Below are 25548 nucleotides of genomic sequence, written 5' to 3'. Positions count from 1 at the left end.
CAACCACCGCTCCTCTACCCAAAACCTGGACTTTGCTGTTGCCATTCACACCAATCACCACAATATTCCTTTTAATGACTGCTTCCAGGTAGCGATCGTCCACTCCTTGCCCCAATCCACCAACACCTCAATACGTAGAAGATGGGAAAGGGCCTACATATCGACCATGAATGCAACCACACCTCCAGGCCTGAACGAGGCCACCCAGTAACGCCCGTCATCCCCTATCCTCACCCTCACCACCACCTTTTCCCAACCAACCCCCCCCCCCCAACCACCACTCACAGTTTTCGACAAGCCAGGCAAAAGAATCATCTATATATATATATATATATATATATATATATAAAGGATAAAAGTAAGGAGGGCCAAAAGGGCTAAGTAAAAATCAAATAAGGTAAAAGGAAACACTCACCGGACAGTAGGAAAATTCAAAATTTTCGCTAATTTATAGCATCATCAGTGTGAGAAGAAACAGAAGACGGAACCGGTTCCGTCTTCTGTTTCTTCTCACACTGATGATGCTATAAATTAGCGAAAATTTTGAATTTTCCTACTGTCCGGTGAGTGTTTCCTTTTACCTTATTTGATTTTTATATATATATATATATATATATATATATATATAATATTTTTTTTGTGGTACTGTCAACACTTTTCTTTTCTTTTTGGGACCTGGCAACACTGCAGGTCATGCTTACTCTTCCATCTTGTCACTTAGTTCTACAACGTCTCTCTACTCCTGAAGATGTGACATACCATCACGAAAATTTGAATTTTTTTCTTTGTCCGGTGAGTGTTTCCTTTCTCTTTCACTTTTTATTTAGCCCTTGTGGCACCAAAAAAAGAATTTTCCATGTAAACTATTATAGGGTATTGCAAGGTATTGAGTTATAGATACCAAAAAAAGGTAAAATGCTCCCCTGTTCTTATCACCATGCCATGAAGGCATATAGGGATGTGGAGTTAGGGCCCCACACTTCCTTGATCACGGCCGAAGCTGGGGGTGATGGTGATGTGATCAGCACCATGCCCCTAGCAACCTGTACCCCCCAGAGTTTCCTCCAGGTACCCACTTTATACGATGCTGGGTGGGCACCGGAGCCACTTGAACAGGTTGAAAAAGTTTCAGAGGTGAGTGAGTGCGTACTTCCTTTCAGTATGTTAACCTTCAAGATCTTGGCATATCCTTAAATAACATACATGCACCAAGCTAAATGTTCTACTTTTGTACATTGAATTTTAATAAGTGTAATTTTGTTCCTATATATCCCATTTCATATACATATTGTGTAGCCTCCTTGATTTGACATATCTCAGGGTACAAAGATGAAAACACAAAATATGAGAAACTGTAAAAACTGAGAAAATTTTATTATATTGCTACCAAGATGATTGAATGTATCATTATGGTCGCAATGTAGTAAAATTTTCTCACTTTAATGTGGGAAAATGTAAAATATGGGAACTTGAAATTGGGGTTCTGTTGTATTAAAATACACTTTGTTTATAAAGCATTATTTAGTCTTATATTTCAGTTTTATCCATTTTTTGTAAAGTGTGCATGCGATTTGTAAGTGTACAAGAAAGATGAAAGGATTGCTTTGTAAACACGTTTTTCCTAATGTATTTTCAATAAAAATCCACAAAATTGAGGAATTTATAATAACTATAGTCTGTATCATTATCAGCTGACATGGACATATTGGTGCATTAGTTTGTAATTTTATTTATCTGATAAATCTTTAAGTAAGTTATCACTAGGGGCATGCATATTTCGTTTTTGACAAAAAAACGAAATTTGAAAAAACACATTGTAGTGTTAATTTTTCATGTTTTTGAAAGGTGTGAGATGCATTTTGTGACCATGTTTTGTCACGAAATAATGCGAAATGAACTGCAAAAAGCGAAATTAACTCTTAAACACGAAATTTAGGTTTTATTCATCGATGCGACACCTTCTGAGGTCTGAATTATCCTGAGAGTTATGCAATTCCCGGAGAATTGATTAATTCTGCTGTTGATATTGGAAAAGAAAAAATGGACCCCGTTACACAGAAATAAACTTAATACTCTTGATAACTACATAAATGTGCTATTAGAAGTGAAATGTTAATTCTGTGGAATAAGTAGTTTTTAAATCAAATTTAGGATTATATTCACAATTTTAAATGTATTTTTATATACCACTTTTCATCGAATTTTTCACCACTATAACACCGATATTTTATTTTATTTACCAGTTTTGAACCCGAAATTGACTCAGTTTTTGTACCGAAATTTTGCTTTTTTATTTACCAAAAATATGTGCCTCTAGTTATCACGTAATGCACATTTCTGCCATTTAGTTATTCTTTTCAATGAATATAAAAGTATAATTCAGCTGCCCTGGTTTTGTAAAGTAAATGTCAAAATATGCAGTTTCTCTTTCTAAGGCACAACCCATATCAGTCTCCTAATTAGATATTTATCATTTGGTAGTGTTAATGATCCATTCAGGTCTTTATGTAACATCTGTAATTTTAAAAACTCAATATGCTGACCAAGGCAGAAATTTATTTTATTTTAAAACACAAATTAAACGTGGAAACAAGGCTTAATGGTGCTGTAATTTTATATTAGATTGATTGAGTATTGGTTATTAGCATTTTATATATTATAATGGTATATTATTGATACTGGCCTATCCCTAACAAATACAGAAAGGGGGGGGACTGTGTTACATCATTTTAGAAATCATCAGGTTTTTCTGCCCCCACACCCAGTATTAATGTGGCTGCGATCTATGTTCTTAATTGGTCTTTTCCTTTCCTTTAGAGAGCTCTACAATTGGTCAACATCGTAGAGGAACGCATAAGCTCATCTGTGTCCTTATGACCATTACTTCCCCGCCAGCTTCTGCGTTATAGAGAAATCCAGCTGGTGGATGGTACGTACAGTGGAATGTTCTATTACTTGTATGAATGAAAGGAAACTCGATTTTACGTTTTTCAGGGACCAAGCTGAAAAAACTTATAATGTGGGGAAATGTAAAATCTAGGAAAATTTTATGACATTCTGTTATGTTGGGATCATGAAGACTGAACATATCATGTGGGAAAATGTAAAATTGGGGTTCCACTAGCGAGGTATGTTGAACAGCCAATGAGAAATGTATACAGCAATTGTGGAGTTTTGCTAGTAGTATAGATACACCCAGTGAGGGAGCTTTTGGAGCTAGAACTCCTGACCCTCCTTAGTTCAAAAGAGCAGTGTTTATTATACTTTCAACAGTTTTCAAACAAGTCTGTGTGACATTTGTGTGTAAGCAGCCTAATTGTTTCAACTATTTATTGAACTCTTCATTTGTTCTCAATACTTAAAGTCATATAACAATGTTAGATGTAAACAAGCATCCCCTCCTCCCCCCGCCCACCTCCAGTTTCTAAAGATCATGCTTCAAATAACTGCTCACATCAAGCTGTCTCATAAGAAAGATTTGGGTATGTATGTAGTGTGTTACAAAACAGATATCCTAAGTACAGATACAGTGGATCCTTGACGTTATGTTTTTCACGGGTCCAAAGTAAAAGAGTTTAAACTACAAAAATGTAAAATCTGGGAAAATTTTACAGAATTTTGCTCTATTAGGACCATGAAGATTGAATGTATAATGTGTGAAAATGGAAAACCGTGGAATGTAATATTACGATAAAAAAAATGCGGACAATAAATAGAGAAGACGACTGGGTGGTCAACCAATTCTGTTAATTCATCTCACTAATCACCTTGGTAAATGCCCTCGGTTAAATTTGGAAGTCCTTACTGGCACATCATTTTACATATATACCTGTCTGGCATGAAATATTAACCAATCAGAATTCAAAGTAATGTGTTAACACAGTAGGAAGAAGCTACGGATATTTGTTGAAAAGGAAATACCAGCTTACATTTGCTAAGGAATAGCATTTATGCTGAAACAATTATAAGTATTTTTATGCAAAATATATTGATAAAAACAACAAAAAACAAAAGTTACAACATCAAATTATGCATGGGTTATCAAGAACATTATCACATATAAATGTAATTTAAATAAAGAAAAGCTTCTTCAAAATTCACTCTTGAAGAAGAGTAAGTCTTTTTCGTATATTTTAGCATGCATCATATCTAATTTGAGAATACTCAATATGGCACTTTCTTCATCCAGGTTTTCTACAAGATGGCTTCCATCCTTCAATTTTCAAAAATCCACATTGATTAAATCACATCCAAAGTGTAGAAGATATTAGTACCACTTTGTCTTACTCCTCAAACCATCCATTTGAGGTATTGCATTATTCATATGCTTGCTTGATAATGCAGATGAAAGCAGATAACAATTCCCTGCTTCAAATTAAGCTTTGCAGTTTTCACATATCCTTGGGTTATATAAGTTCCAAATCTTTTTTAAAGATTAGGCCATTATCAAAAGTATTTTCTAGATTCAGTTATGTGAAAAAATGTCTCTATATAGTTTAAACAAACTATTTTCAGATTAACTTGTAAAGTGGAATCCTTTAAAAATATCAATAATTGTACAAATATGAATCTACCACAAATTGCTACATTTGTAGGTATCCCCCTTCCATCATGAGATCCTTTCAATTTCACAGACCACTAGTATCCGAGAAACTAGTTCAAGAAAGATTTTTAGCATGTGCCATCTTAAATTGTTTTTTTTTTTTATGTTTTTGTCCCTAAGTGCTTAACAGCCTGAATGTTTGTGAAGTAAATGTACATATTTGCTCTGGTACAGCTATTTTGCAATGTATATAATAATTATATAATAATGCTAGTGATTACAATGACTGTTTTTTGAATGTTTATACAAAATATCAAGAATGACATCATATTATACGCTGGACAATTTTATAGAGTTGACCTTTGTATATAAACCTCAATAGCAATGCAAATGTACAAAATTTCAATAAATTTAATTATAAATTAGAATGTTTCTTATCTTGCTTGTTTGAAAGAACACATATGTTTAAAGATATTGTTTTTTGATATTATCAGTCAAAAAATAACTTATACGTATGAATTCAAAATAATGCACAATTTGATAATTTTGTCATGATATACAAAATTGTCTTTTTTAAACATCATATTTATTCAAATTAGTTCAAATAAGTAATTTCAGACACATTTAATTGCATTAAATGAATAAATTTGGAATAATCATATGACCAAATTTATTATTATTATTGCACAAATGTGGAACTCTGAACTTAGCCTAACCATTTCAAATCTTAATATGACAATATATTAATTTTATTGTCATAGTAAAATTTGGGTTCCACTGCACATGTGGCATGATCAATGACATGCATTACTTTTCCATGCAATTTTTCTTTTAAACTTTTGGAATTTTACCTACCATCCAAGTTAACTGTCTGAATTGCCGATTTTTAAATACAAGCCAGTAGTCTGTTGATATTGGTGAATAACACACAAAGTGAAATTTGTATAGCCTCGTTTAACATTAATTCCAATACTGACACAACCATAATTCAGTACACCAAGCTATGGAATAATTTGATTTGTAATATGCATTTCAGGTTGTCATTTTGTGTTTGAAGTGAAGAATAGCCTTCATCGTAGTTCATGCATTGAAGTGTACTATCAGTGCAACCTTCAGTCCACAGAATCTAACATCTTGCTGGAACTCTTTGTGCAGATTATTGGGGAACCTTGTTATAACGTCCTTCGTACAAAGGTAAGATTTGTTACAATTACCTGTCACTGAATAATTTTACACATGTGTAATTTTAAGTCAGCCATTGATAATAACCATAATTTTTTGGTGGATGGTATTAGAATAATTAAATCAAGAAGACTTACTATCGGATTAAAAATTATAGATACTCAAGTTTGGATTACCTACCAGTAGACCTACATTAAATCGAGTTATATCAAAATTTACCTTGTTCAATTCTGCATTAATCTATGCTAACAATTTTTTTTTTCGAGTATTTCTTCTATTTTTAATCGTTGTGAGAACAAAAAAGGTCCAGTTTTTTTTTTTTTTTCAAACGATCGCTATCTTTGAAATTCTGTAAATCAAATATGGTTTGTCCGATTGTTAAGAAATTTTAGTAGGGTGCAGGCAGAAAGGTTTTAAACACAATTATTAATTTTCAAGTTCTCAAAATTTCTCAAAAAACTGTTTTTTGCAATTTTACGAAACAACGTTTTTTAGTACTGGGTAGTCCTACAAATACAATATTGGTCTTGTTTTGAAGCTCTTTGCTTCTGTTTTTAAAATGCATTATCATTGTCAATTGACATTGCGAAACCGATTTTATACAGATTTTTATTCAGCGGAGTAAATCTGAACGTGGAACGTGGCAATACCGCAAGCATTGATTCGCAGAGCCCGCCGGCAGTTTCCGCTGTTCAGTGGACATCACTGTGTGCCACGTTCCGTGAACAGCTTTACTCTGCTGAATAAAAATTTGTATAAAATCGGTTTCGCAATGTGAATTGCTATTGATAATTCATTTTAAAAACAAATGCAAGGAGCTTCAAAAATAAGACCAATATTGTATTTGTCGGACTATCCAATACTAGGAAAACGTTGTTTCCTAAAATTGCTAAAAACTGTTTTTTTAAGAAATTTTGGAAACCTGAAAATTAGTAATAGTGTTTAAAACCTTTCTGCCTGCACCCTACTAAAATTTCATTACGATTGGACAACCCATTTTTGAATTACAGAATTGCAAAGATAGCGATCATGTGCCCTTTTTTTGTTTTCACGACGATAAAAAATATAATACATACTTGAAAAAGAAATTGCTTAACATATATGGGTCGTTCGGAAATGAATTGGACTGGCAACACTGCATTGTTGCACGTAACATCTGTCAAGTGAACTTTGTTTTGCTTAACAGTCGGACATAGTTCTACATTCCACCACAAGATGGGTCTGCTAATGCCACTACCAGAGAATTGCTGAATCGTAACGTGAACGGGTGTGAGTGAATACGTGGACTAGCTACGAAATGGAAGGTGATTCTCGTGGTCAGAGGTGGACTACGTGGTTCCTGTTTAAAGAGGGTGTTTTGGCATCCGAAATTTATTGCCGACTTGTGGCCATTTGTGGTGGGTCAGCACCTTCATGGAGTACAGTGTTTCAGTGGGTTCAAAATTTGAAAAGGGGAAACGAAATTTTGCACAAAGGTGTCAGCAGTGGTCGCCCAAGGTCAACGCGTACCCCAGCAGCAATCCAAAGTGTTTCCAACTTGATTATGAGAGATCTACGTGTAACAATTGTACAACTGCAACGTGATACTGGTTTTGGGCGAGCAACTCTGCATGCAATCATTCATGAGGATCTGCAAATGAGGAAAATTTGTGCCCAGTGGGTGCCTCGCGATCTGGCAGATCAGCAGAAACAACAGCGAGTGGACATGTGCAGAGAATTGTTGCATCGTTACAACCAAGACAGAACATTTTTTCGAAAGACTGGCGATGAATCTTGGTTCCTTTTCGAAACTCCAGAGAAAAAAAGACAATCCATGTAATGGAAACACACTGGAAGTCCACGCTCCAAAAAACCTTGACCGACTCTCACTCCCAAGAAGCAAATGGGTACAGTTTTCTGGGATGAAGATGGAATTTTGCTGGTGGACTGGCTTCCCACTACCCAAACTGTAAACAGCGACAGCTACTGTGAAACTACGAAAACTGCGACACAGAATTCAGCAGAGGTGGCAAGGAAAATGGGCTCTCGGGGTGATTCTTCAACATGACAATGCAAAGCCACGTACAAGCCGCCAAACACAGGAGTCATTAACAACAATGGGATTTACGGTGCTCCCACATCCTGCATATTCACCGGATTTAGCCCCCTCGGATTATGCACTGTTCGACAAAATGAAGGATGCATTGTGTGGTCGACACTATCAATGTAAAGAAGAACTCTAGACCGCTGTCCGTGAGTGGTGCAACTCTACTCCAAGAGAATAGTTCTCTGCAGCCATCAGGAAACTTCCCGATAAATGGGAGCGGTGCATTCAGTCAGGGAGAGATTACTGGTAATGTACATCTTTGTATTGCAGGTAAAATATAACAAATGTGGATTATATAACGCTTGTCCAATTCATTTCCGAACGCCCTTAATAGATTAACGCAGAATTTAACAAGCTAAATTTTGATGTAACTCTTTTTAATGTAGGTCTACTGGTAAATTTTTAATTGGAGTCCAAACTCAAGTATTGATAATTTTTAATCCGACAGTAGGTGCCATGTGGCACGAATGGGAGAGAAAAGAAGAGTTTATGAAATTCTTGTTGAGAAACCTGATGGTAAGAGACTTGTAGGAAGGCCAAGACAAAGATGGAGGGATAACGTTGAAATGGATTTAAAGGAAAACGCTAAGGATGGAAAAGATTGGATTGATCTTGCCCAAGATAGGGACAGATGGAAGGCTTGTATTGCTGCAGCCCTAAACCGTCATTTTTAAGTAGGCTTGAGAATGAGTTGGTCATTGCATATTAGTGGGGGACTGAAGTAATAGCCTGTTTCTTAAATATTGATTTGAACAATACAATGCAAAGTTTTTCAATTGAAAGATAGTTGAAGCTTCCATGAAACCTCTGAAAATACAAAGAAAATCCTTTTATAAAGGAAATAAGATTTTAATTTACATTGATTACTAGACTTATACACAATTTTGTAATTTTACTATTAGATATTTTAATTGTAATTCTGTTAACAATATGTCTCACATAATATCTTCCATTAAAGATGTGCCTGTTACTAACCAAATGCATCTTCTTTCAGGAACAACTAGGCTATATTGTGTTCAGTGGAATAAGAAGAACCAATGGTGTTCAAGGCCTGAGAGTCATAGTGCAATCAGATCGTCACCCATCTTACGTTGATGAAAGGATTGAGTCATTCTTGGCAAGCATGAGTGTAAGTCTATTTATTGCTATAAATATATGAGGGTGTGCTGAAAAGTAATGCCTCCTATTTTTTTGTGACGGTGTAAAGACATTTTGGATTTTGAGCAACCATGCAGTGTACTCTTCAGACTTTCCCCCTTCTCCATTCCAAGTTTCAAACTTCTATCACCAGGGGTTGCTGAACTAGAGCGAGGAAAATGGCAGCATGTAACCATACTATGTCTGTGCACATGAAACTGCGTGTGATGACCGAGTTTCTAAGTGCAGAAAATGTGTCCCCCAAATGACATTCATCATAGAATGAAGGCTTTTTATGGCAATGAATGAGTAATGTCAGTACTGTATGATGTTGGGCTGCATAAAAAGCTTTCATTCTATGATGAATGTCAATTGGGGGACACATTTTGTTCAGTTAGAAACTCTTGTCACCACATGCAGTTTCAGGTGCACTGACCTAGTATGGTTACATGCTGCCATTTTCCTCGCTCTAGTTCAGCAACCCCTGGTGATAGAAGTTTGAAACTTGGAATGGAGAAGGGGGAAAGTCTGAAGAGTAGAATGCATGGTTGCTCAAAATCCAAAATGTCTTTACACCGTTACAAAAAAATAGGAGGCATTACTTTTCAGCATGCCCTCGTAATTGTTTTCCATATTTGATAAACGTACATATTTCGACATGTACAAACTAGGGATGGCTAAATCTAGATAAAATTTTATCCTGATATTTTTACATCAAGGTTTCAAATAACCGGATATCGGATATTATATATGGGTTATCTGGATATCTGGATTATCCAGGAATCTGGATTATCTGGATATCTGATATCAAAATTATCTCTATATTTGGATTATCTGAATTATCTAATCAGATCATCTGGATATCCAATATCCATATTTTCAGAATATTTGAATATCCAGGTTATCCGAAATGTTTGGATATCTGGTGTGTGCGTTATCCAGACAGTTTTTTCATTTGTCTGTGTTACGGTCTATCCACGGGCTATATTCTTTTATTCCTTCATATTTCACTCTATGGATTTTCCACAAATTCTCATCAAATCTGTACTATCTGGATATTTGGATATCTGAATTATCTGGATTTTGTGTCCAACACTAGTATAAACTGCACTTATTTTCAAAACAGTTCCATTCAGAAAAAGAAAATGTTTTCATGGAATTTCCCACAAAAATGAAATCAAACAGAATATTCATAAGTATGGCAATATTTGAAATTCATAAGATTACACTCACTATGATAGGAGGTGCCAGGTGGGAAACAAAGGGTTGGAGCAGTGGTTGGTATTCCTTTCTCCATCATTAAGTTGAAATGGCCAGTGAAACATGCACATCATCTGACATCAACACCTTAGGCGTGAGTAATGAATTAGTCAAGAAGAATTCTGTGTTTGTCTGAAGTAATATACATTTGTGGTTCTCCTGCTTTCCATACCATCATCATTATTCACTTTTAATCCCATAGTGAAGTTTGTGGTATTACAGACAAATGAAACATACAGATTTTGCTGTGAAATGAAGCAGCACTCGCGACCACTTGGTTGCTAAGAGATGAGCAACAGTGCTGTTGCCATCATTGCAGTAACAATATAATGACAAGTAACAAACCCATCCTGGTTTGTAAACAATGCATAATTGATTTAGCATTGGCAACCCTTCTTGGGGCCCTTATAAGCATGTTAGTGATAATCATGTCATCCTGTAAATTTTTGTTAAATTGTTGTGTTTGACCTATTGTTCTACAAGTGATATTCTGTTTCATAAATAGAAGTCTTGTCTCCTGAACCATTACAAAATATAATTGTTTAATTAAAATGCACTCAAACATTCTTATAATTTATATCTTGTCAGACAAGCCAGATAATAGTAAACATAAGAGGCAATACATGATGCAGGATAAGGTGTATATATAGACATTTTAACTTATTTTTCAGTAAGTCTGTAACAATGGTAATTGTGTCCTCTCTTTGCCCTCATGTAGTCTATTTGTTGTGAGTCCTTTTATAACAACCATCTCTTCTTTTCCTTGCTTTCTTTTTTACACTTGTACTTTCTGTTAAGTTTCAGTAAGATTTCTCATTCCCTTTTACTCTTTTCTATCCTCTCAAATCTAGATCCACTTATATTCCTAATATCTTGCATTCCGGTTTCTTGTAGTGTTCATAAGTCAATAGAAAGAAGTGAATTTTATACTTTGCTTAATTTATCCAAGTTTCGTTACCATTTCTGATTATGTTTGTTCATTACAGTGGAACCTCGATTTTACGTTTCTAAGAGGACCAAGGTGAAAGAACATAAAATGTGGGATAATGTAAAATCTAGGAATATTTACAGCATCATGCTCTATTGGGACCATGAAGATTGAATATACAGGGTGAGTGAGAAATATAACTACACGTTCGAAGTAAATGTAGTGTGTTACTGTACAATGTAGAGGAAATGGTGAATGGTATATTAAACTTCAAACTTCATTATTTCATTTCATGTATCATGCACCCAAGCTTACGTCATTAGCCAAGATGGTGCAGAACATGCAGCTACAAGTTACATTTGCAGCATCGGTAATTGCATACCAGAATGATTGTTGGGCTGGCGAGACATGATTTTTAATGTAGCATTGTTACCGCCAAGTGAGGGAGAAAAGGACTGCTTACATCAAATTGTTGTTTAGTTTAAGTCCATTGTTGTGCATCATTCTGGTATGAAATTGCCCATGCTGCAACTGTAACTTCCTGCTGCATGCTCAGTGACGTAAGCTCTGGTGCATGACACTTATCTGAAATGAAAAAATGGAGTTTCAAGTTTAGTATACTATTCACCATTTCCCTCTATATTTTACAGTAACACTCTACATTTACTTCAAACGTGTAGCTATATTTCTGACACCTTGCATATGGCAGGAAAATGTAAAGATGGGGAACATGAAATCGGGGTTCCACTGTATTTGGTTATACAAAGCTATTACATTGCAACTTTAATTTGTCTGTAGGACACTCTACAAGACATGAGCACGGAGGAGTTTGAGAGACACAAGGAAGCCCTGGCAGCACAACGCTTGGAGAAACCAAAGAAGCTGGCAGCATTATCTGCAAGATACTGGTCAGAAATAACATCACAACAATACAACTTCGATAGAGTCAATATAGAAGTTGCATACTTAAGAACCTTGAAGAAGGCAGATGTTATCAAATTTTATGAAGTAAGTGTAATCCGTATTATTGCAGTATTCGGTAGATATCAATAATTTTATTGACCTTACATGTCTATAAATAGAAGCGATGAGACCGATTAGTTCAATCCTTATCAGTGCACATCAGTGAAAACTGAACTTAATCTGATGTATTCGTAAATTGTTTCATTGCCACTGCTTTCTTCTCTTGAGACGGGAGCCTGTTACTTCTTCTTTTCAAGTAGCTTCCCAATTGTCCTCATGATGCTGGGCCAACGCCAACATTTCAGTGGCTTCCACCAGAAATCGAACCAAGGACTGCTTGCATAAAAGATGAGAGCACTAACCATTTGGTTATGCAGGAGCCTTTAATTTTAATAGCAGTAGATGTGATTTTATTGTTAATTACAGGAGCACTGTTCTTCATCACTATCATATATAGGTGATTTGCAAGAAAATTATTCATAATAGAGAAACTGTTTTCAATTTTGTAACGTGCCACCACTCGTAACTCCAGGCTATGGAGATCTGAATTGGCAACACACCGCTCCTTGCTCTGGCTGGTCAATTGGAAGCACTAGTTCTCACCCAGGGATCGGGATTAAGATGTTCCACATTCCTCCAGGAAGGAAACCACCGAATTGCGACATGTGACAGTAAATAAAATTCAAATACTTTATAATTAAAATGTCCAAAATATTTAATCATGAATCACGCGCGTACATACTGATTCGCACAAGTTAAAATTATATTTTTTTGGGTCATGCACGCTCGTAGGCAGTGATAAGCAACTTATTTAACACCGCCTTCACAGTTAATAGCAAGACCTCAACTGCCTACCTCAAGCGCGAGGCGCAGCATAGCAGATTGTTCTAACTTACAATAATACAAACTCATAACAAAACTGATAATTTATATAACAGATCAACGTTAATTAGCGATAGTAAGCTAAAGTTCAGGTTGGCAACAATTAAAAATGCCAACGTGGAAGTTTTTACATCGCCAAAAACACGTATGGTTCCCCCACTCCTAACATAAACAGCCAATAGGAAACCGATATATTATTGAAAAGGAGGGAGAAATACTTTGCTATAATATTACAATATTAAACTATATAGAAATAACTAAACTGATTTTATCATGCAACGTTCACCCATGCAGTGCTCAGCACCACGGTGCAGGAGTACTGGTACTGGCTGCGTTCAACACGCTAAACACTGCAGTTGGATGGTCGGCAAAAGTTTACCCATATGTGCTAACTGATTCAGTCGTAGTACAAAGACTCAGAAATATCTCAGGGCTTGCTGGGTGTAAAGAAAGACTAAACCAGATTTATATATATATATAGATGTAACAGTTTATTATAATCGTTTCATAAGGATGTCCGTTAGCACACTTACACACGTGTCTTTATCTTTACCCTTACCACTCACGTGCATTTACCTGTACCACCTTTAGACTCGAAGAGATAAGGGAGGAGCAGGGAACATCCAATTCATTCCTCGCAGTGAGGCGCCAATGGGGAGTATGGGAACCTAATTTTACTTAGGGCCTGGTCACCGTAGGTTGTCTGGAAACCCAACGCCACACTACCCTGGCAGGGTGCCGCAGGTTGATAGGGGAAGGAAACCTCTCGCAGCAATCGGAGCAGGTCCTCTCACTCTAAAGTGGAGTTGTTCTCTCTCGCCAATAAGCAGAGTGGAGTATCTCTCACTCGAAAGTGGAGTGGGTTCTCTTGCCAAAGGCAGAGTTCAACCTCTCTCGCTGGAATGCGGAGTGCGGCTTCTCTCGCCTGCAGGTGGAGGACAACTTATCTTGGGTGCTTGGCCTCTCGCAAGAGCGGAGTGCAACTTCGTTCCTTCCTTCCTTAGGATGCTTGGACTCTCGCAAGAGTGGAGTTATCCTTCTTCCAGGTCCGTTGGTAAGAGAGATCTTATCGGGAGCCGACCTGAAAGCCAACTGAACTCCGGGCCTCGCTGCGCTGGCTTTATACTCACGGTGGCGCATGGGTGGTGAAAATAGTAACTACAAGTACGCGTTGCTAACTCATTTTTTTACATATTGCAACCTTCGTACTGAGAAACATCCAAGAAGTAACATTAAGAAAACACTAGTGGGAAAATCACTATTTGCTCGTGTCAATATAAACTAAAACTGTGTGCATTCAGACAATATAATAATAATGAGCCTCGCAGGACTCTGCAATCCTAAACATCGAGTTGAGCAGTGTAAATGACAATAAATGATAACATTTACCAAACACAACGACCACGCAGGGTCTAATAATGAGCGAAGTTAATAAACGTAGAGGTGGACCCGTTAACATTTATGTTACCTCAAATAGCTTGGCGATTGTCTTATTCTTTCTGGAACTCAGCTTATGGTTTCTGACAAGAACCAAGTCATCTTCTTGCAACATGAATGCATTTCCTTTTACTTTAAACTTCCTTTTCTCACTTTTGGAGCGTTCTCTAGCTCTTGCCATGAATATCTTTTGATCCCAGTTGTCTATTTGGGAATCGGCTTCGTCGATGGGCCAGTTGAAGTGGTCCAAAACTTCATTAGGCACAGGCCTGTTAAAGAATAACTCTGAAGGTGCGTATCCTGTAACGTCTGAAACAGAGTTGTTTAGGAGCCATGAAATTTCGGTTAGATACTTTGACCAAGACTGGTGCTCACGATGACAGAACAATCTGAGTAACCACACTATTTCTTGGTCGAAGATTTCATCCTAAGCCTTTGGTCGAAGCGTCACACTGTATGCAGAACTCCTGGTCTAAATCAGGTTGAGCCAGGGCAGGAGCGGTTACCAGTTCTTGTTTAAGCTGGTCGAAGGCGGATTGTTGCATTGAACCCCAATTCCATCTAGCTGTCTTAGAGAGTAACTTAAGCAATGGTTCTGTCTTAACCGAAAAATCTTTTATGAACTTCCGTCTCCAATTTGCGAGCCCCAAAAGTTTCCTGGCATCTTTCTTAGTTTTAAGTAGTGGAAACTTCAGGATGGCTTCGTTCTTTTTCGGGTCTATTTTAATCTTATCTCCCGAAATTAAATGGCCTAAATAAACCAATTCACCTTTAGCAAAGTTACATTTGCGAAGTTTCACCTTAAGGCCAACCTCTTCTAATCTATGGAGCACCTCTTCTATATGTTGGATATGTCTGTCGAAATCCGCATCAAAAATCAGAAGATCGTCTATGTACACTGTGAGATAACTTTCAGTTTCAGGTCCAAAAACTGTATGCATAACTGACACAAAGGTAGACACAGCATTAGATAAGCCGTAAGGCATCTTCAAAAATTCGTACTGGCGACCTTTGTACGAAAAAGCAGTGTATTTTCGGCATTCTGGTTTCAAAGGAATCTGTAAATAGCCTGAAGCTAGATCTAAACTCGAAAAATACTGGGCTTGTTTAAATCTCTGCAATGACTCATCAATAGGTGGCACAGAGCTTTTAGGAACAATCATAATAGCATTTAATAGTCGAAAATCCAGGCACAGTCTTACACTACCATCGGGCTTATCCACCACTAGTAATGGATTTAGATAGGGTGATACCGATGGTTGAATAATGTTCCAGCTTTTCCACAAGCTAAGTTCTTTTTCTAGAGCGGCTCTTTTCGGGAGCGACACTGGATATGGCGGGCGATGAACTGGTTCGGTACCTTTTAAAAGGATCTCACATTCTGCACTTTTCATGGTACCGGGCTTCTCTGAGAACACAGCTATATATCGATTCAGCACTTGCAGCAACTCCTGTTTCTGGGAATCATTCAGAATGTCTATAGTTTCGACCTTCTCCTTGAGGTCAGTCGGTTTATACATCCACTCTTCGTCTCTTTCTTGGACCTTTTGGATGTACCGCACAATTTCAACATCCAGTGGATTCCCTACATCTTGATCCGGAGTTTTTCCAAAATGCAATTTTACCGAGTCTCTTCTGAAATTTATCTCGGCCTCGTGCTGCTTCAAGAATGGCATGCCCAAAAGAAGATCTGTACCAAACCCTCTCAATATAAAAACTTCAGTACTGAACACCATACCTTCAATCTCCAGTTCCACACGTCTGCTGCCAAAGACACGCTTCCTATGGGGCTCCCAGAAAAATCCACCAATCTTATCTCCGGAACCTTCTGCACTTGAATACCTGGAATTTGTTCCTTTAACTTAGTCCAAATTTCATAACTTAAAATAGAGCATTCGCTCCCAGTATCTATTACACAAGTCACTGGTATATCTATTAACTTTGCAGCCACTGCTGGTGATTTAGATATAATCCTTGATTCCCTTGCGGATTTCAGTTCACTCTGTAATTTTACTTCTTCTGTTTTAGTTAGTTGGAAGTTAACCTTCAGTTCTTGGATAGTTGTATCAGGTCACTCCTCCGAGGCCCCTTGCCTAAATGGGAACGAAGCACCTAGACAAGGATCTAGTTTGTTTGGCAGGATTGAGACCTTTGATTACGCAGGAAGTCCCGGGTTGTTTCTAGGGCTTCCTCCTGCTCAGAGGTCAAAACTTCTCTGGAGGGTGACTGACTGTCTTCCACTTGGTCCAGAGTCTCTAGGTGTGGGTCGCCTAGGAGAATTAGGACTACTGCGTCCCTGATAGTTCCTCCTCCAATCGGCAAATCTGCGATCTGGCCCTCGATTTGGTCGATAAGGTTCGCATCGACCGTTCTGGTTACGGCTCAGTCCTCTGCTACCTCCACCTCTATTAAAATTCCGAGATCTCCAAGAGTTTTCTGGTTTAGTATCACTCTTGGTCTCGATGCTTCGCACTTTGAAATTCTTATTGGGAAGTTCTTTACCTTTGAAGTCCTCTTTATTTATCCAGAAGTCGGGATCATCGTATATTTCAAAGTCCTTGAGGAAACTGGTCAATTCGTCGACTGTTCTGGGAGAGTGCGCAAGGCAGCAGATTTCGAGTTCTATAAGGTAACTGACCTATGATTAAATTCAGAACCTCGCTCTCACTGAGGTTGTCACTTAGATTCCTATAGGCGGCGTAAATGCTCCAAGCGAAGCTCTCCATATTTTCATGTACTGGACGGGAATATCTTCTATTTCTTACTGCTGTTAATTGTCTTTGCTTAGCCTTCTCGGAGGCAAACTCTTCTTTAAACTTTATGCAGAAATCAGCATAGCTAACAAAACTGTCTATGTTACCTGCCAGCCAATGTTCAGCTTTACCTGTGAATACTCTAAGTAGCAATTCGAGTCTGTAATTGTCAGGCACTTGCATGAGCTCGAAGCTTACATTGAGCTCACGAAGATATTTCTCAGCTGACTGAGCTTCGATATCACCCTTGAACTTGGGAATGTGTGCGATGTCAGCCATTCTAGGCATCTTAAATTCGGTTCTTCGCCGAGGAGATGTCCCGTCGGAACTATCTGCTTCTCTGGGCCGCTTACGCTTATCCGATTGAATGGTTCCCAGATAGAAAGGATTCTGCACCACTCTAGGAGGTTCATAAGTGGCTGCTTCTGGATTCAGACTTCTATCCCGTTCAATGGAATCTGGGAGAACATCAGAAGGGACTCCCGGTTGTATTTGCAACCGTTCAATCTTATCTTGCAGTTCGCCTACTCTTCTGACTATAGACCCAGTCTGCTCATGTATTTCTTGCTGAAGAGATACTTCCAATTTCTGTGTCTCTCCGCGAAGAGAGTTCACCTTCTCGCCGGTTGCTTTGGCCATTGTTTCTGCAGCTACTTTCTGTTTTTGGACTGCCTTCTCCATAACTACGGCCTGCTCACTCAGAGTCTTTACTGCTGAACTTATGGTTTCTACAGATGCTTCTATCTGCTTCACTCTCTCTGGTTCTTCCCTTCCGCTTTCCGTCGTAGACTGGGCTACCAATTGTAGACAGACATCTAAATTTTTCTTCATTTGTTCCTGATCTTGCTCCATTTCACCACGCCAGACAGCTAAAGGTTCTAATTGTTCTTCCACTACTTTCACTACTTCCAGCTGACAAGAGATTCTAATTTTCTCTAATTCCTCCCTAAGCCTTTCTAACTGGTCTGTCTTATGTTGGGAGAAAAGAGTCTGTAATTCTGCTCTGGTTCTTTCAGCTTCTTGCTGTCTTCTCTCATTCTCCTCTTCTTTTTCTTTCATTCTCTTTTCTTCCTGACTTTCAACCAATGCACGGAGAATTTCTAACTCCCTTTCTCTCTTTTGCTCTGCTTCTTGTTTTTCAATTTCTCTTTTCTTTTCAAGAGACTCTATTAGTGACATAAATTCTTGTGTCTCTAGTTTTCTTTTAGCTTCTTCTTCTGCTTTCTCTTTCTTTCTAGCTTTCTCTAATTGAGCCATATCTTTCTTTCTTTGCTTCTCTTCCTCCGCTTTTTCTTTCTTTCTCTCTTCTTTATCTCTCATCAGCCATTCTAATAACCAATGGTCTGATGGGGTCGTACTAGGAGCACTTGGTTCTTGTCCGAAAGCCATCAAGGGTACTGATGAGCAAGTCTTGCATCTGGACTCTGCAGTGGACACTGAGGTCTCTTCTTGCCCCTCACATCTCCAGTGGAACTTCTGGAGACATTGGCAACACTGGAAATACTCCTTCTCTACTCCGGTATACTCACAGCATCCGAACCCAGTTTCTTCATCTACGGTTTTCCTCCCTCTGCTTCTTAAGTTCATACTTGATGCGTCCCTTTCCATTTTGGCACACCGTCTATGGTTTCTTCCACTACCAACACTATATCTTCACCTTTGTGAATTCTTTGGACGAACACTAACACTGACACTTATGAGCCCTTTCTAGTCCTTGTAGCTAATAGGCCCCCAATGGCTTGCTGGTTTCAGACTTTACAATCGTGGCCCCACGTTGGGCGCCAAAAACTTTATGCAACGTTCACCCACGCAGTGCTCAGCACCACGGCGCAGGAGTACTGGTACTGGCTGCGTTCAACATGCTAAACACTGCAGTTGGATGGTCGGCAAAAGTTTACCCATATGTGCTAACTGATTCAGTCGTAGTACAAAGACTCAGAAATATCTCAGGGCTTGCTGGGTGTAAAGAAAGACTAAACCAGATTTATATATATATATATAGATGTAACAGTTTATTATAATCGTTTCATAAGGATGTCCGTTAGCACACTTACACACGTGTCTTTACCTTTACCACTCACGTGCATTTACCTGTACCACCTTTAGACTCGAAGAGATAAGGGAGGAGCAGGGAACATCCAATTCATTCCTCGCAGTGAGGCGCCAATGGGGAGTATGGGAACCTAATTTTATTTAGGGCCTGGTCGCCGTAGGTTGTCTGGAAACCCAACGCCACACTACCCTGGCAGGGTGCCGCAGGTTGATAGGGGAAGGAAACCTCTCGCAGCAATCGGAGCAGGTCCTCTCACTCTAAAGTGGAGTTGTTCTCTCTCGCCAATAAGCAGAGTGGAGTATCTCTCACTCGAAAGTGGAGTGGGTTCTCTTGCCAAAGGCAGAGTTCAACCTCTCTCGCTGGAAGGCGGAGTGCGGCTTCTCTCGCCCGCAGGTGGAGGACAACTTCTCTTGGGTGCTTGGCCTCTCGCAAGAGCGGAGTGCAACTTCGTTCCTTCCTTCCTTAGGATGCTTGGACTCTCGCAAGAGTGGAGTTATCCTTCTTCCAGATCCGTTGGTAAGAGAGATCTTATCGGGAGCCGACCTGAAAGCCAACTGAACTCCGGGCCTCGCTGCGCTGGCTTTATACTCACGGTGGCGCATGGGTGGTGAAAATAGTAACTACAAGTACGCGTTGCTAACTCATTTTTTTACATATTGCAACCTTCGTACTGAGAAACATACAAGAAGTAACACTAGTGGGAAAATCACTATTTGCTCGTGTCAATATAAACTAAAACTGTGTGCATTCAGACGATATAATTAATAATGAGCCTCGTAGGACTCTGCAATCCTAAACATATAATTAATAATGAGCCTCGTAGGACTCTGCAATCCTAAACATCGAGTTGAACAGTGTAAATGGTAATAAATGATAACATTTACCAAACACAACGACCACGCAGGGTCTAATAATGAGCGAAGTTAATAAACGTAGAGGTGGACCCGTTAACATTTACAGAATACAGCGACCACGCAGGGTCATATAATAATAAGCGAAACTAATAACCGTAGAGGTGGATCCGTTAACACATTTAAACATTTAGCATTCATTCTTCATCCATACCTTCTTAACAAAATATAATATTGCGACCTCGCAGGGTTGTTAAATGTGGCGACCACGCAGGGTCGTTACATTCAAATAATTCGTATTTGCCCTTGCACATAAAAATGATTAAATAAAGATTTAGTTTATAACGAAGACAAATTACTTAAATCTTGTACATTGTTGAACAAAAATCGATATTAAGAAGAAATGTATTTAACTTGTGCTTAAACAACAAAATCTGCGTGAAATAATCCTAGCCATTTTGGATTTGAAAAACAATGAAAATGTTGCATATATTATTTGGGATAATTATTAGCCTATAAATTCTGAATAAATGTTGCAAAAATAAATACGCGAATAATATTATAACATAAGATAAAACGTAAATATATACATGAATTATGAAAACAATTAAGTATAAATAATTTACTTACGTGAAATTTAGAAAATTTCGCACTTCCACATTGTACAGTTTAATGGTTAAATCCTATTAATTTCGAAGATCCACTGTCTTCATTCACAAAAGGGTACGGCGTTTGAAGCGGAGATGGTACCGTGTCACTGCATTGTTTGTTCCCGGGCAGTGGTAGTTGAGATTTCTCCCGTTCAGCAGCGCTGGCGTGCGCATCCTGGTTTGCGTCTTCTGCATACAGAAAACCAGGTTCGGGCACCCAGTACATCATGCAAAATCCAACCACCCACCAAAACAGAAAGCTGGAGTATGGATGAACTTTTACAGAAGAGCCTTCACACACAGCTGCACAGAAGATGACCTGCATGATGAAATAGCATGCGTAACTGAAATAGGCCTAAACAACGGTTACCCCGAGTGCCAAATATCCATGTGGTGCGCAAAAACAGAAGCCCAGCTCAGACACCCAAGAAACAGAGATAACCCGAACCAAAATCCTAAACCCAAATGGATCACCTTTCCATACCATCCCACCACATCTGGCAAATTTGCCAAGGCCCTCAAACCTTTTGACATCCGAGTGGCACACAAACCCATATCCCAAATCGGAAGAGCACTACCCAACTTCAAGACATACTACCTACCCAAACTTGCATCCCCTGGTGTCTACAAGACCACATGCCAATGCCACAACACCTACATTGGCAGAACCCTCCGCACTGTCCAAGAACGGATCAATGAACACGTAAAGGATGCCAAAAATGACACACCAAAATCAGTCCTCTCCCAACACCTCCACTCCACTAACCACACCATCTCCTCCAATCCATACTTCACCCAACCGGCTCTGTCATAGAAAACACTGTCAAGGAAACCCATGCTATCATCCAACAGATACCAGCACTGAATCTGGACAGTGGACAGGCACACCCAACTTGGCATCCTGTCCTCAGAAAGATCCCTGACCTGAAAAAGAAAAGATGCGGTACACATACTCGACCCCCCTCCAGCTGCACGGGAAACAGGAACAGAACATTGCCGAGCAGCACGGCCCAGCCCCCCAACCCCCAACCGGCAACGCCACCAGACAACAGGAAGCAGACGACGCAAATCAGGATGCGCACGCGAGTGCCGCCGAACGGGAGAAATCTCAACTACCGCCACCTGGGAACAAACAATGCAGTGACGCGGTACCATCTCCGCTTCAACCGTCGTACCCTTTTGTGAATGAAGACAGTGGATCTTTGAAATTAATAGGATTTAACCATTAAACTGTGCAATGCGGAAGTGCGAAATTTTCTAAATTTCACGTAAGTAATTTTAAACCGCGTTTACCGCAACCATCATGCATAAATAATTTAATCCAAGTTCTTAACTTGAAAGTATACAAATAAGATAAATGCCAATATACGACTGAAATCTGCCTAACATGGTGGCCGTTACAATTTCTAAGGGAGAATTAATTCACACTGAAGTGACAGGTGACACATGTGGCTTGAGGATTTCACGAAACGAATGAAGGCTTGTGCAGTCTGTCATATGTTGTGAAACATTGTTGTTGATTTGATCGTTTCCAAGTGGTCACATGTCACTTGTTGCTTCGGACTGAATCTCCCTTAGACCACATTGTTATTTATCAAAGAGCAGGGTGATGTTATTATTTATAATTTACTATGCGAGTTCCTACAAGGACAAACTAAAGAATTTCATTATTTATGAAAGCATTAATAGTTATTTCTAAACCATGCATGTTTTAATCGTACAGGATCTAGTAAAGCACACTTCCCCTAAAAGACACAAGCTGGCTGTGCATGTGGTGTCATCGGCCCCAGGAGGAGCTGGGGAATCCCCACCTTCAGAAACTGGAGATGGTTTGCAACCACCACCACCATGTAAAGAGGTAAGACAATAGTTAATAGTCATTAATGAGACTAAGTTGATACTGATACAGGCTGATAATTTCCAGTGTCTGGATGTCTCGCAGAGTTTGCAAGAATAGAAAAACTATTATTTTGGCAACAGCATTGCAGGGAGAAATGGATTTTGTGATTAAATAGTTATCTTGAAATTATGAGTATTTTTAAAGCAAACTCTAGTTGATTGATAGGGTATAGTCTCAATTAGAAACCAAATTTTAAAATTTATAGATATCTTGAACTATTTTAAATTATTTCAATTTCCAAGTTTTGGCATTGGTATCATTGGGAATTGGTAAGGAAATCAGCATTTGTATTAGTATCGGGTAGGGATGGGCTGATATGAAATTTTGGCCGATACCGATATAAAATTTACCGATACCGATAACCGATATTCTACCGATCCGATATAAAATTTGAAATTGTCCATGCAGAACCTGAAATGTTCATTGATTTCCTTAATAAATATGTGTTTCAAGGTGACTGCAGTGCAAGAGAAGTTGAATATTTAGACAATTACTTTTCTAAAAAGTAGGGCATAAAGATTATCCATAAAAATTACAACAAAATGGCAGAATTTTGCACTAAATTATAAGATATTTATTGATATATCAGATCGGTAAAATAATCAGTAATTTTACCGATATGCCTATATCGGCCGATACCGATAGAGTACCGATTAATCGGTCCCATCCCTAGTATCGGGTCAAAGGGTATTGGATGATGGAACATGACTTACCCAGGGTTTGAACAGGGGACCTCTGGTTTCGAAGCAAGTTACATGACCACTGACTTCTTATAAATTGTATTATCGATTCTGCATTATGAGTACTAAGTATTTTTACTCAAGTGATCTCTTGCACTGTAGTGTCCCCCTGCCAAATTAGAATAAATATATTTTGTTGGACACACAGTTTATAGAAGCATGTGGGTGTGAAGATGTACTACAAAAGCTAATCTGTAATGTTTAGAATTGATTATTTTTATTTAGTTCAATGCTGGTAAACATTCAACCAAAATGAGATACTCTATTTCTTGTAACTGCTTGCTAGGAACCAAAGTGAGATTTTCCTTTCTTTTCAAATTAGTATTTATTTCCCATAGCACTCGTTACATGGATGTGTTGATGATGACAGGGCTTACATCTTGTGTTTTACCATTCCATAATGCAGCTAATACTCTCTTTAAGAGAAATGTTAGTACTATACTTAATACTTTCTCTCAGATCTGCCTTACAGCTATCGCTCACCTGGGTTTGATACCTGCTGGAGGCACGTGGTGGTTCCGGATCCCACCTTAAACTGTAGGTCCTATCCCGATTAGCCTAACTGTACATAAAGTGAATTTAAAACAAGAACCCAAACTCAGAAACTCAGACTATCTGGTGTACCGAAAGCAGCAACAATAAAAAATGAAATTTCTTAACTTTACAAAAAAATAAATAAATGAAGCTTTTCCAAACATGCATCTGTAACATTTATTTCTCATCTTCCAGGCCATCTACATTGAGGACATCACTAATTTCAAGAGCAGCCAGGGCTTGTTCCCCCTTGTGCAGCCATTTATAAAGATACCACCCAAAGGCACAAAATCAAAATTGTGATGGATTTGTGGAGACTAAATCAAGGGAAGTGAATGTAGAAAGTTGTTTGTTGGCTTATATATGTAACTTAAACATGTAGAGGACCTTAACAATGATGGGAGATGAGTTATTTTTATTGTAAACTGTAATCTGAATTTAATGTAATATGTTCCAGTGCATTTTTATTCCTGTGGGGAATCGTGAGTACATTAAGTCCAAGCTTTACTGATTGTGCATATTTTTATGCAGTTTATTTTTCCTTTTTTGTGATAAATTTTGTTCTGAGAGAACGAAACATATTTTGTTATGGAACTGATTCTAGTTACATACTCTACAGAGCTGGCCTATTTTCTGTTATGGATGTATTATTTTTTTGCAGTTGATATTTTTATTCTTAAAGTACTGTAATCATATTGTTGTTTGCATAGAAGGGTTGAAAATTGAATGCACAATGTTTAAGGGGGAAAAGTTAATAAAGTGTAGTTTGTAGTTCTCTTGATGAATCATTTTATTTTTATTTTGTTTCCATACATAATTGTGTCATGTCTTTTTGGGTACAGTGTGAGGAGGTATACAGTAGGGTGGGTCGTTTCTTTCTAATTTCAATTACATGTAGTACCAGACATGTTGCATTATGATACTTTGATATAAGAAAATCTAGTGTTGTGAATGAATTTTTCACTGGAAGACATGGACCCTAAGATATTTTAAAAAGCTGATATTACAAATGTTTTTACTTGATTTTTAATCAACAAAAATTTGCAAGAAAATAATATTTTGTTAGGGGTTGGGGGTGGGGTAGGTTTCTGTATATTTTCTAAATTTTGCCAAAAATATTTCAAAGTCAGGTCCTTCAGTTAACATATTGTGGCTTGGTGCATATTACTCACTATATAATATAAACACCAGTGCCAGGTGTGCAATCGTGCGTGTTTTTATTCTTTTTTACAAGTTCCCGTTTCTAAGGGATCTTAATGGATGATACAGGTGTTTTCGGATTTAATGGGTCTTTTAAATAGTGAGGTTTTTAAAATTGAAATATGCCAGGGACAGTTTTTAAGTGTTTTTAACCCAACCCTCTACATAATCCTCATATTACACTTTACAATGCAGCATTATGTTTTGGTGCTTAGAAAGAATTGTGAACATGATGAAGGGGCAGTCGTACCCTGAAACGTTGTTCTTCAGCAATTGCATACTCATTTACGTAAGTAGTTTTTAAACTAATTTTATACCTTCAGTTAGAAATGATTTTGAAAATTATTTTGAAAATATTTTCTGTGCAAAGATATAAGAACATAATGCAGCTTTTCACCTTTTCTAATCTATATTTTCACTTTTATGAAATTAATGGACATGATATATTC

General features: G+C 38.1%; 1 protein-coding gene across 1 annotated transcript in view; it reads left to right on the top strand.

Moving 5' to 3' along the window:
• Positions 1–24675, top strand: part of Ide (Insulin degrading metalloproteinase) — a 73213-nt gene extending 48538 nt beyond the window's left edge. Inside the window, 6 exon segments of the mRNA XM_083134240.1 lie at positions 2818–2929; positions 5580–5737; positions 8806–8940; positions 11935–12144; positions 22449–22583; positions 24095–24675. Coding sequence (XP_082990366.1) covers positions 2818–2929; positions 5580–5737; positions 8806–8940; positions 11935–12144; positions 22449–22583; positions 24095–24202 — 858 coding nt within the window. The 3' untranslated portion in view covers positions 24203–24675.
• The last annotated feature ends 873 nt before the right edge of the window (positions 24676–25548 follow it).

Source organism: Lepisma saccharinum, chromosome 1 (assembly GCF_977018435.1).
Source record: "Lepisma saccharinum chromosome 1, izLepSacc3.1, whole genome shotgun sequence".
Classification (NCBI taxonomy): domain Eukaryota; kingdom Metazoa; phylum Arthropoda; class Insecta; order Zygentoma; family Lepismatidae; genus Lepisma; species Lepisma saccharinum.
This window is presented reverse-complemented; position numbering and strand designations above follow the sequence as displayed.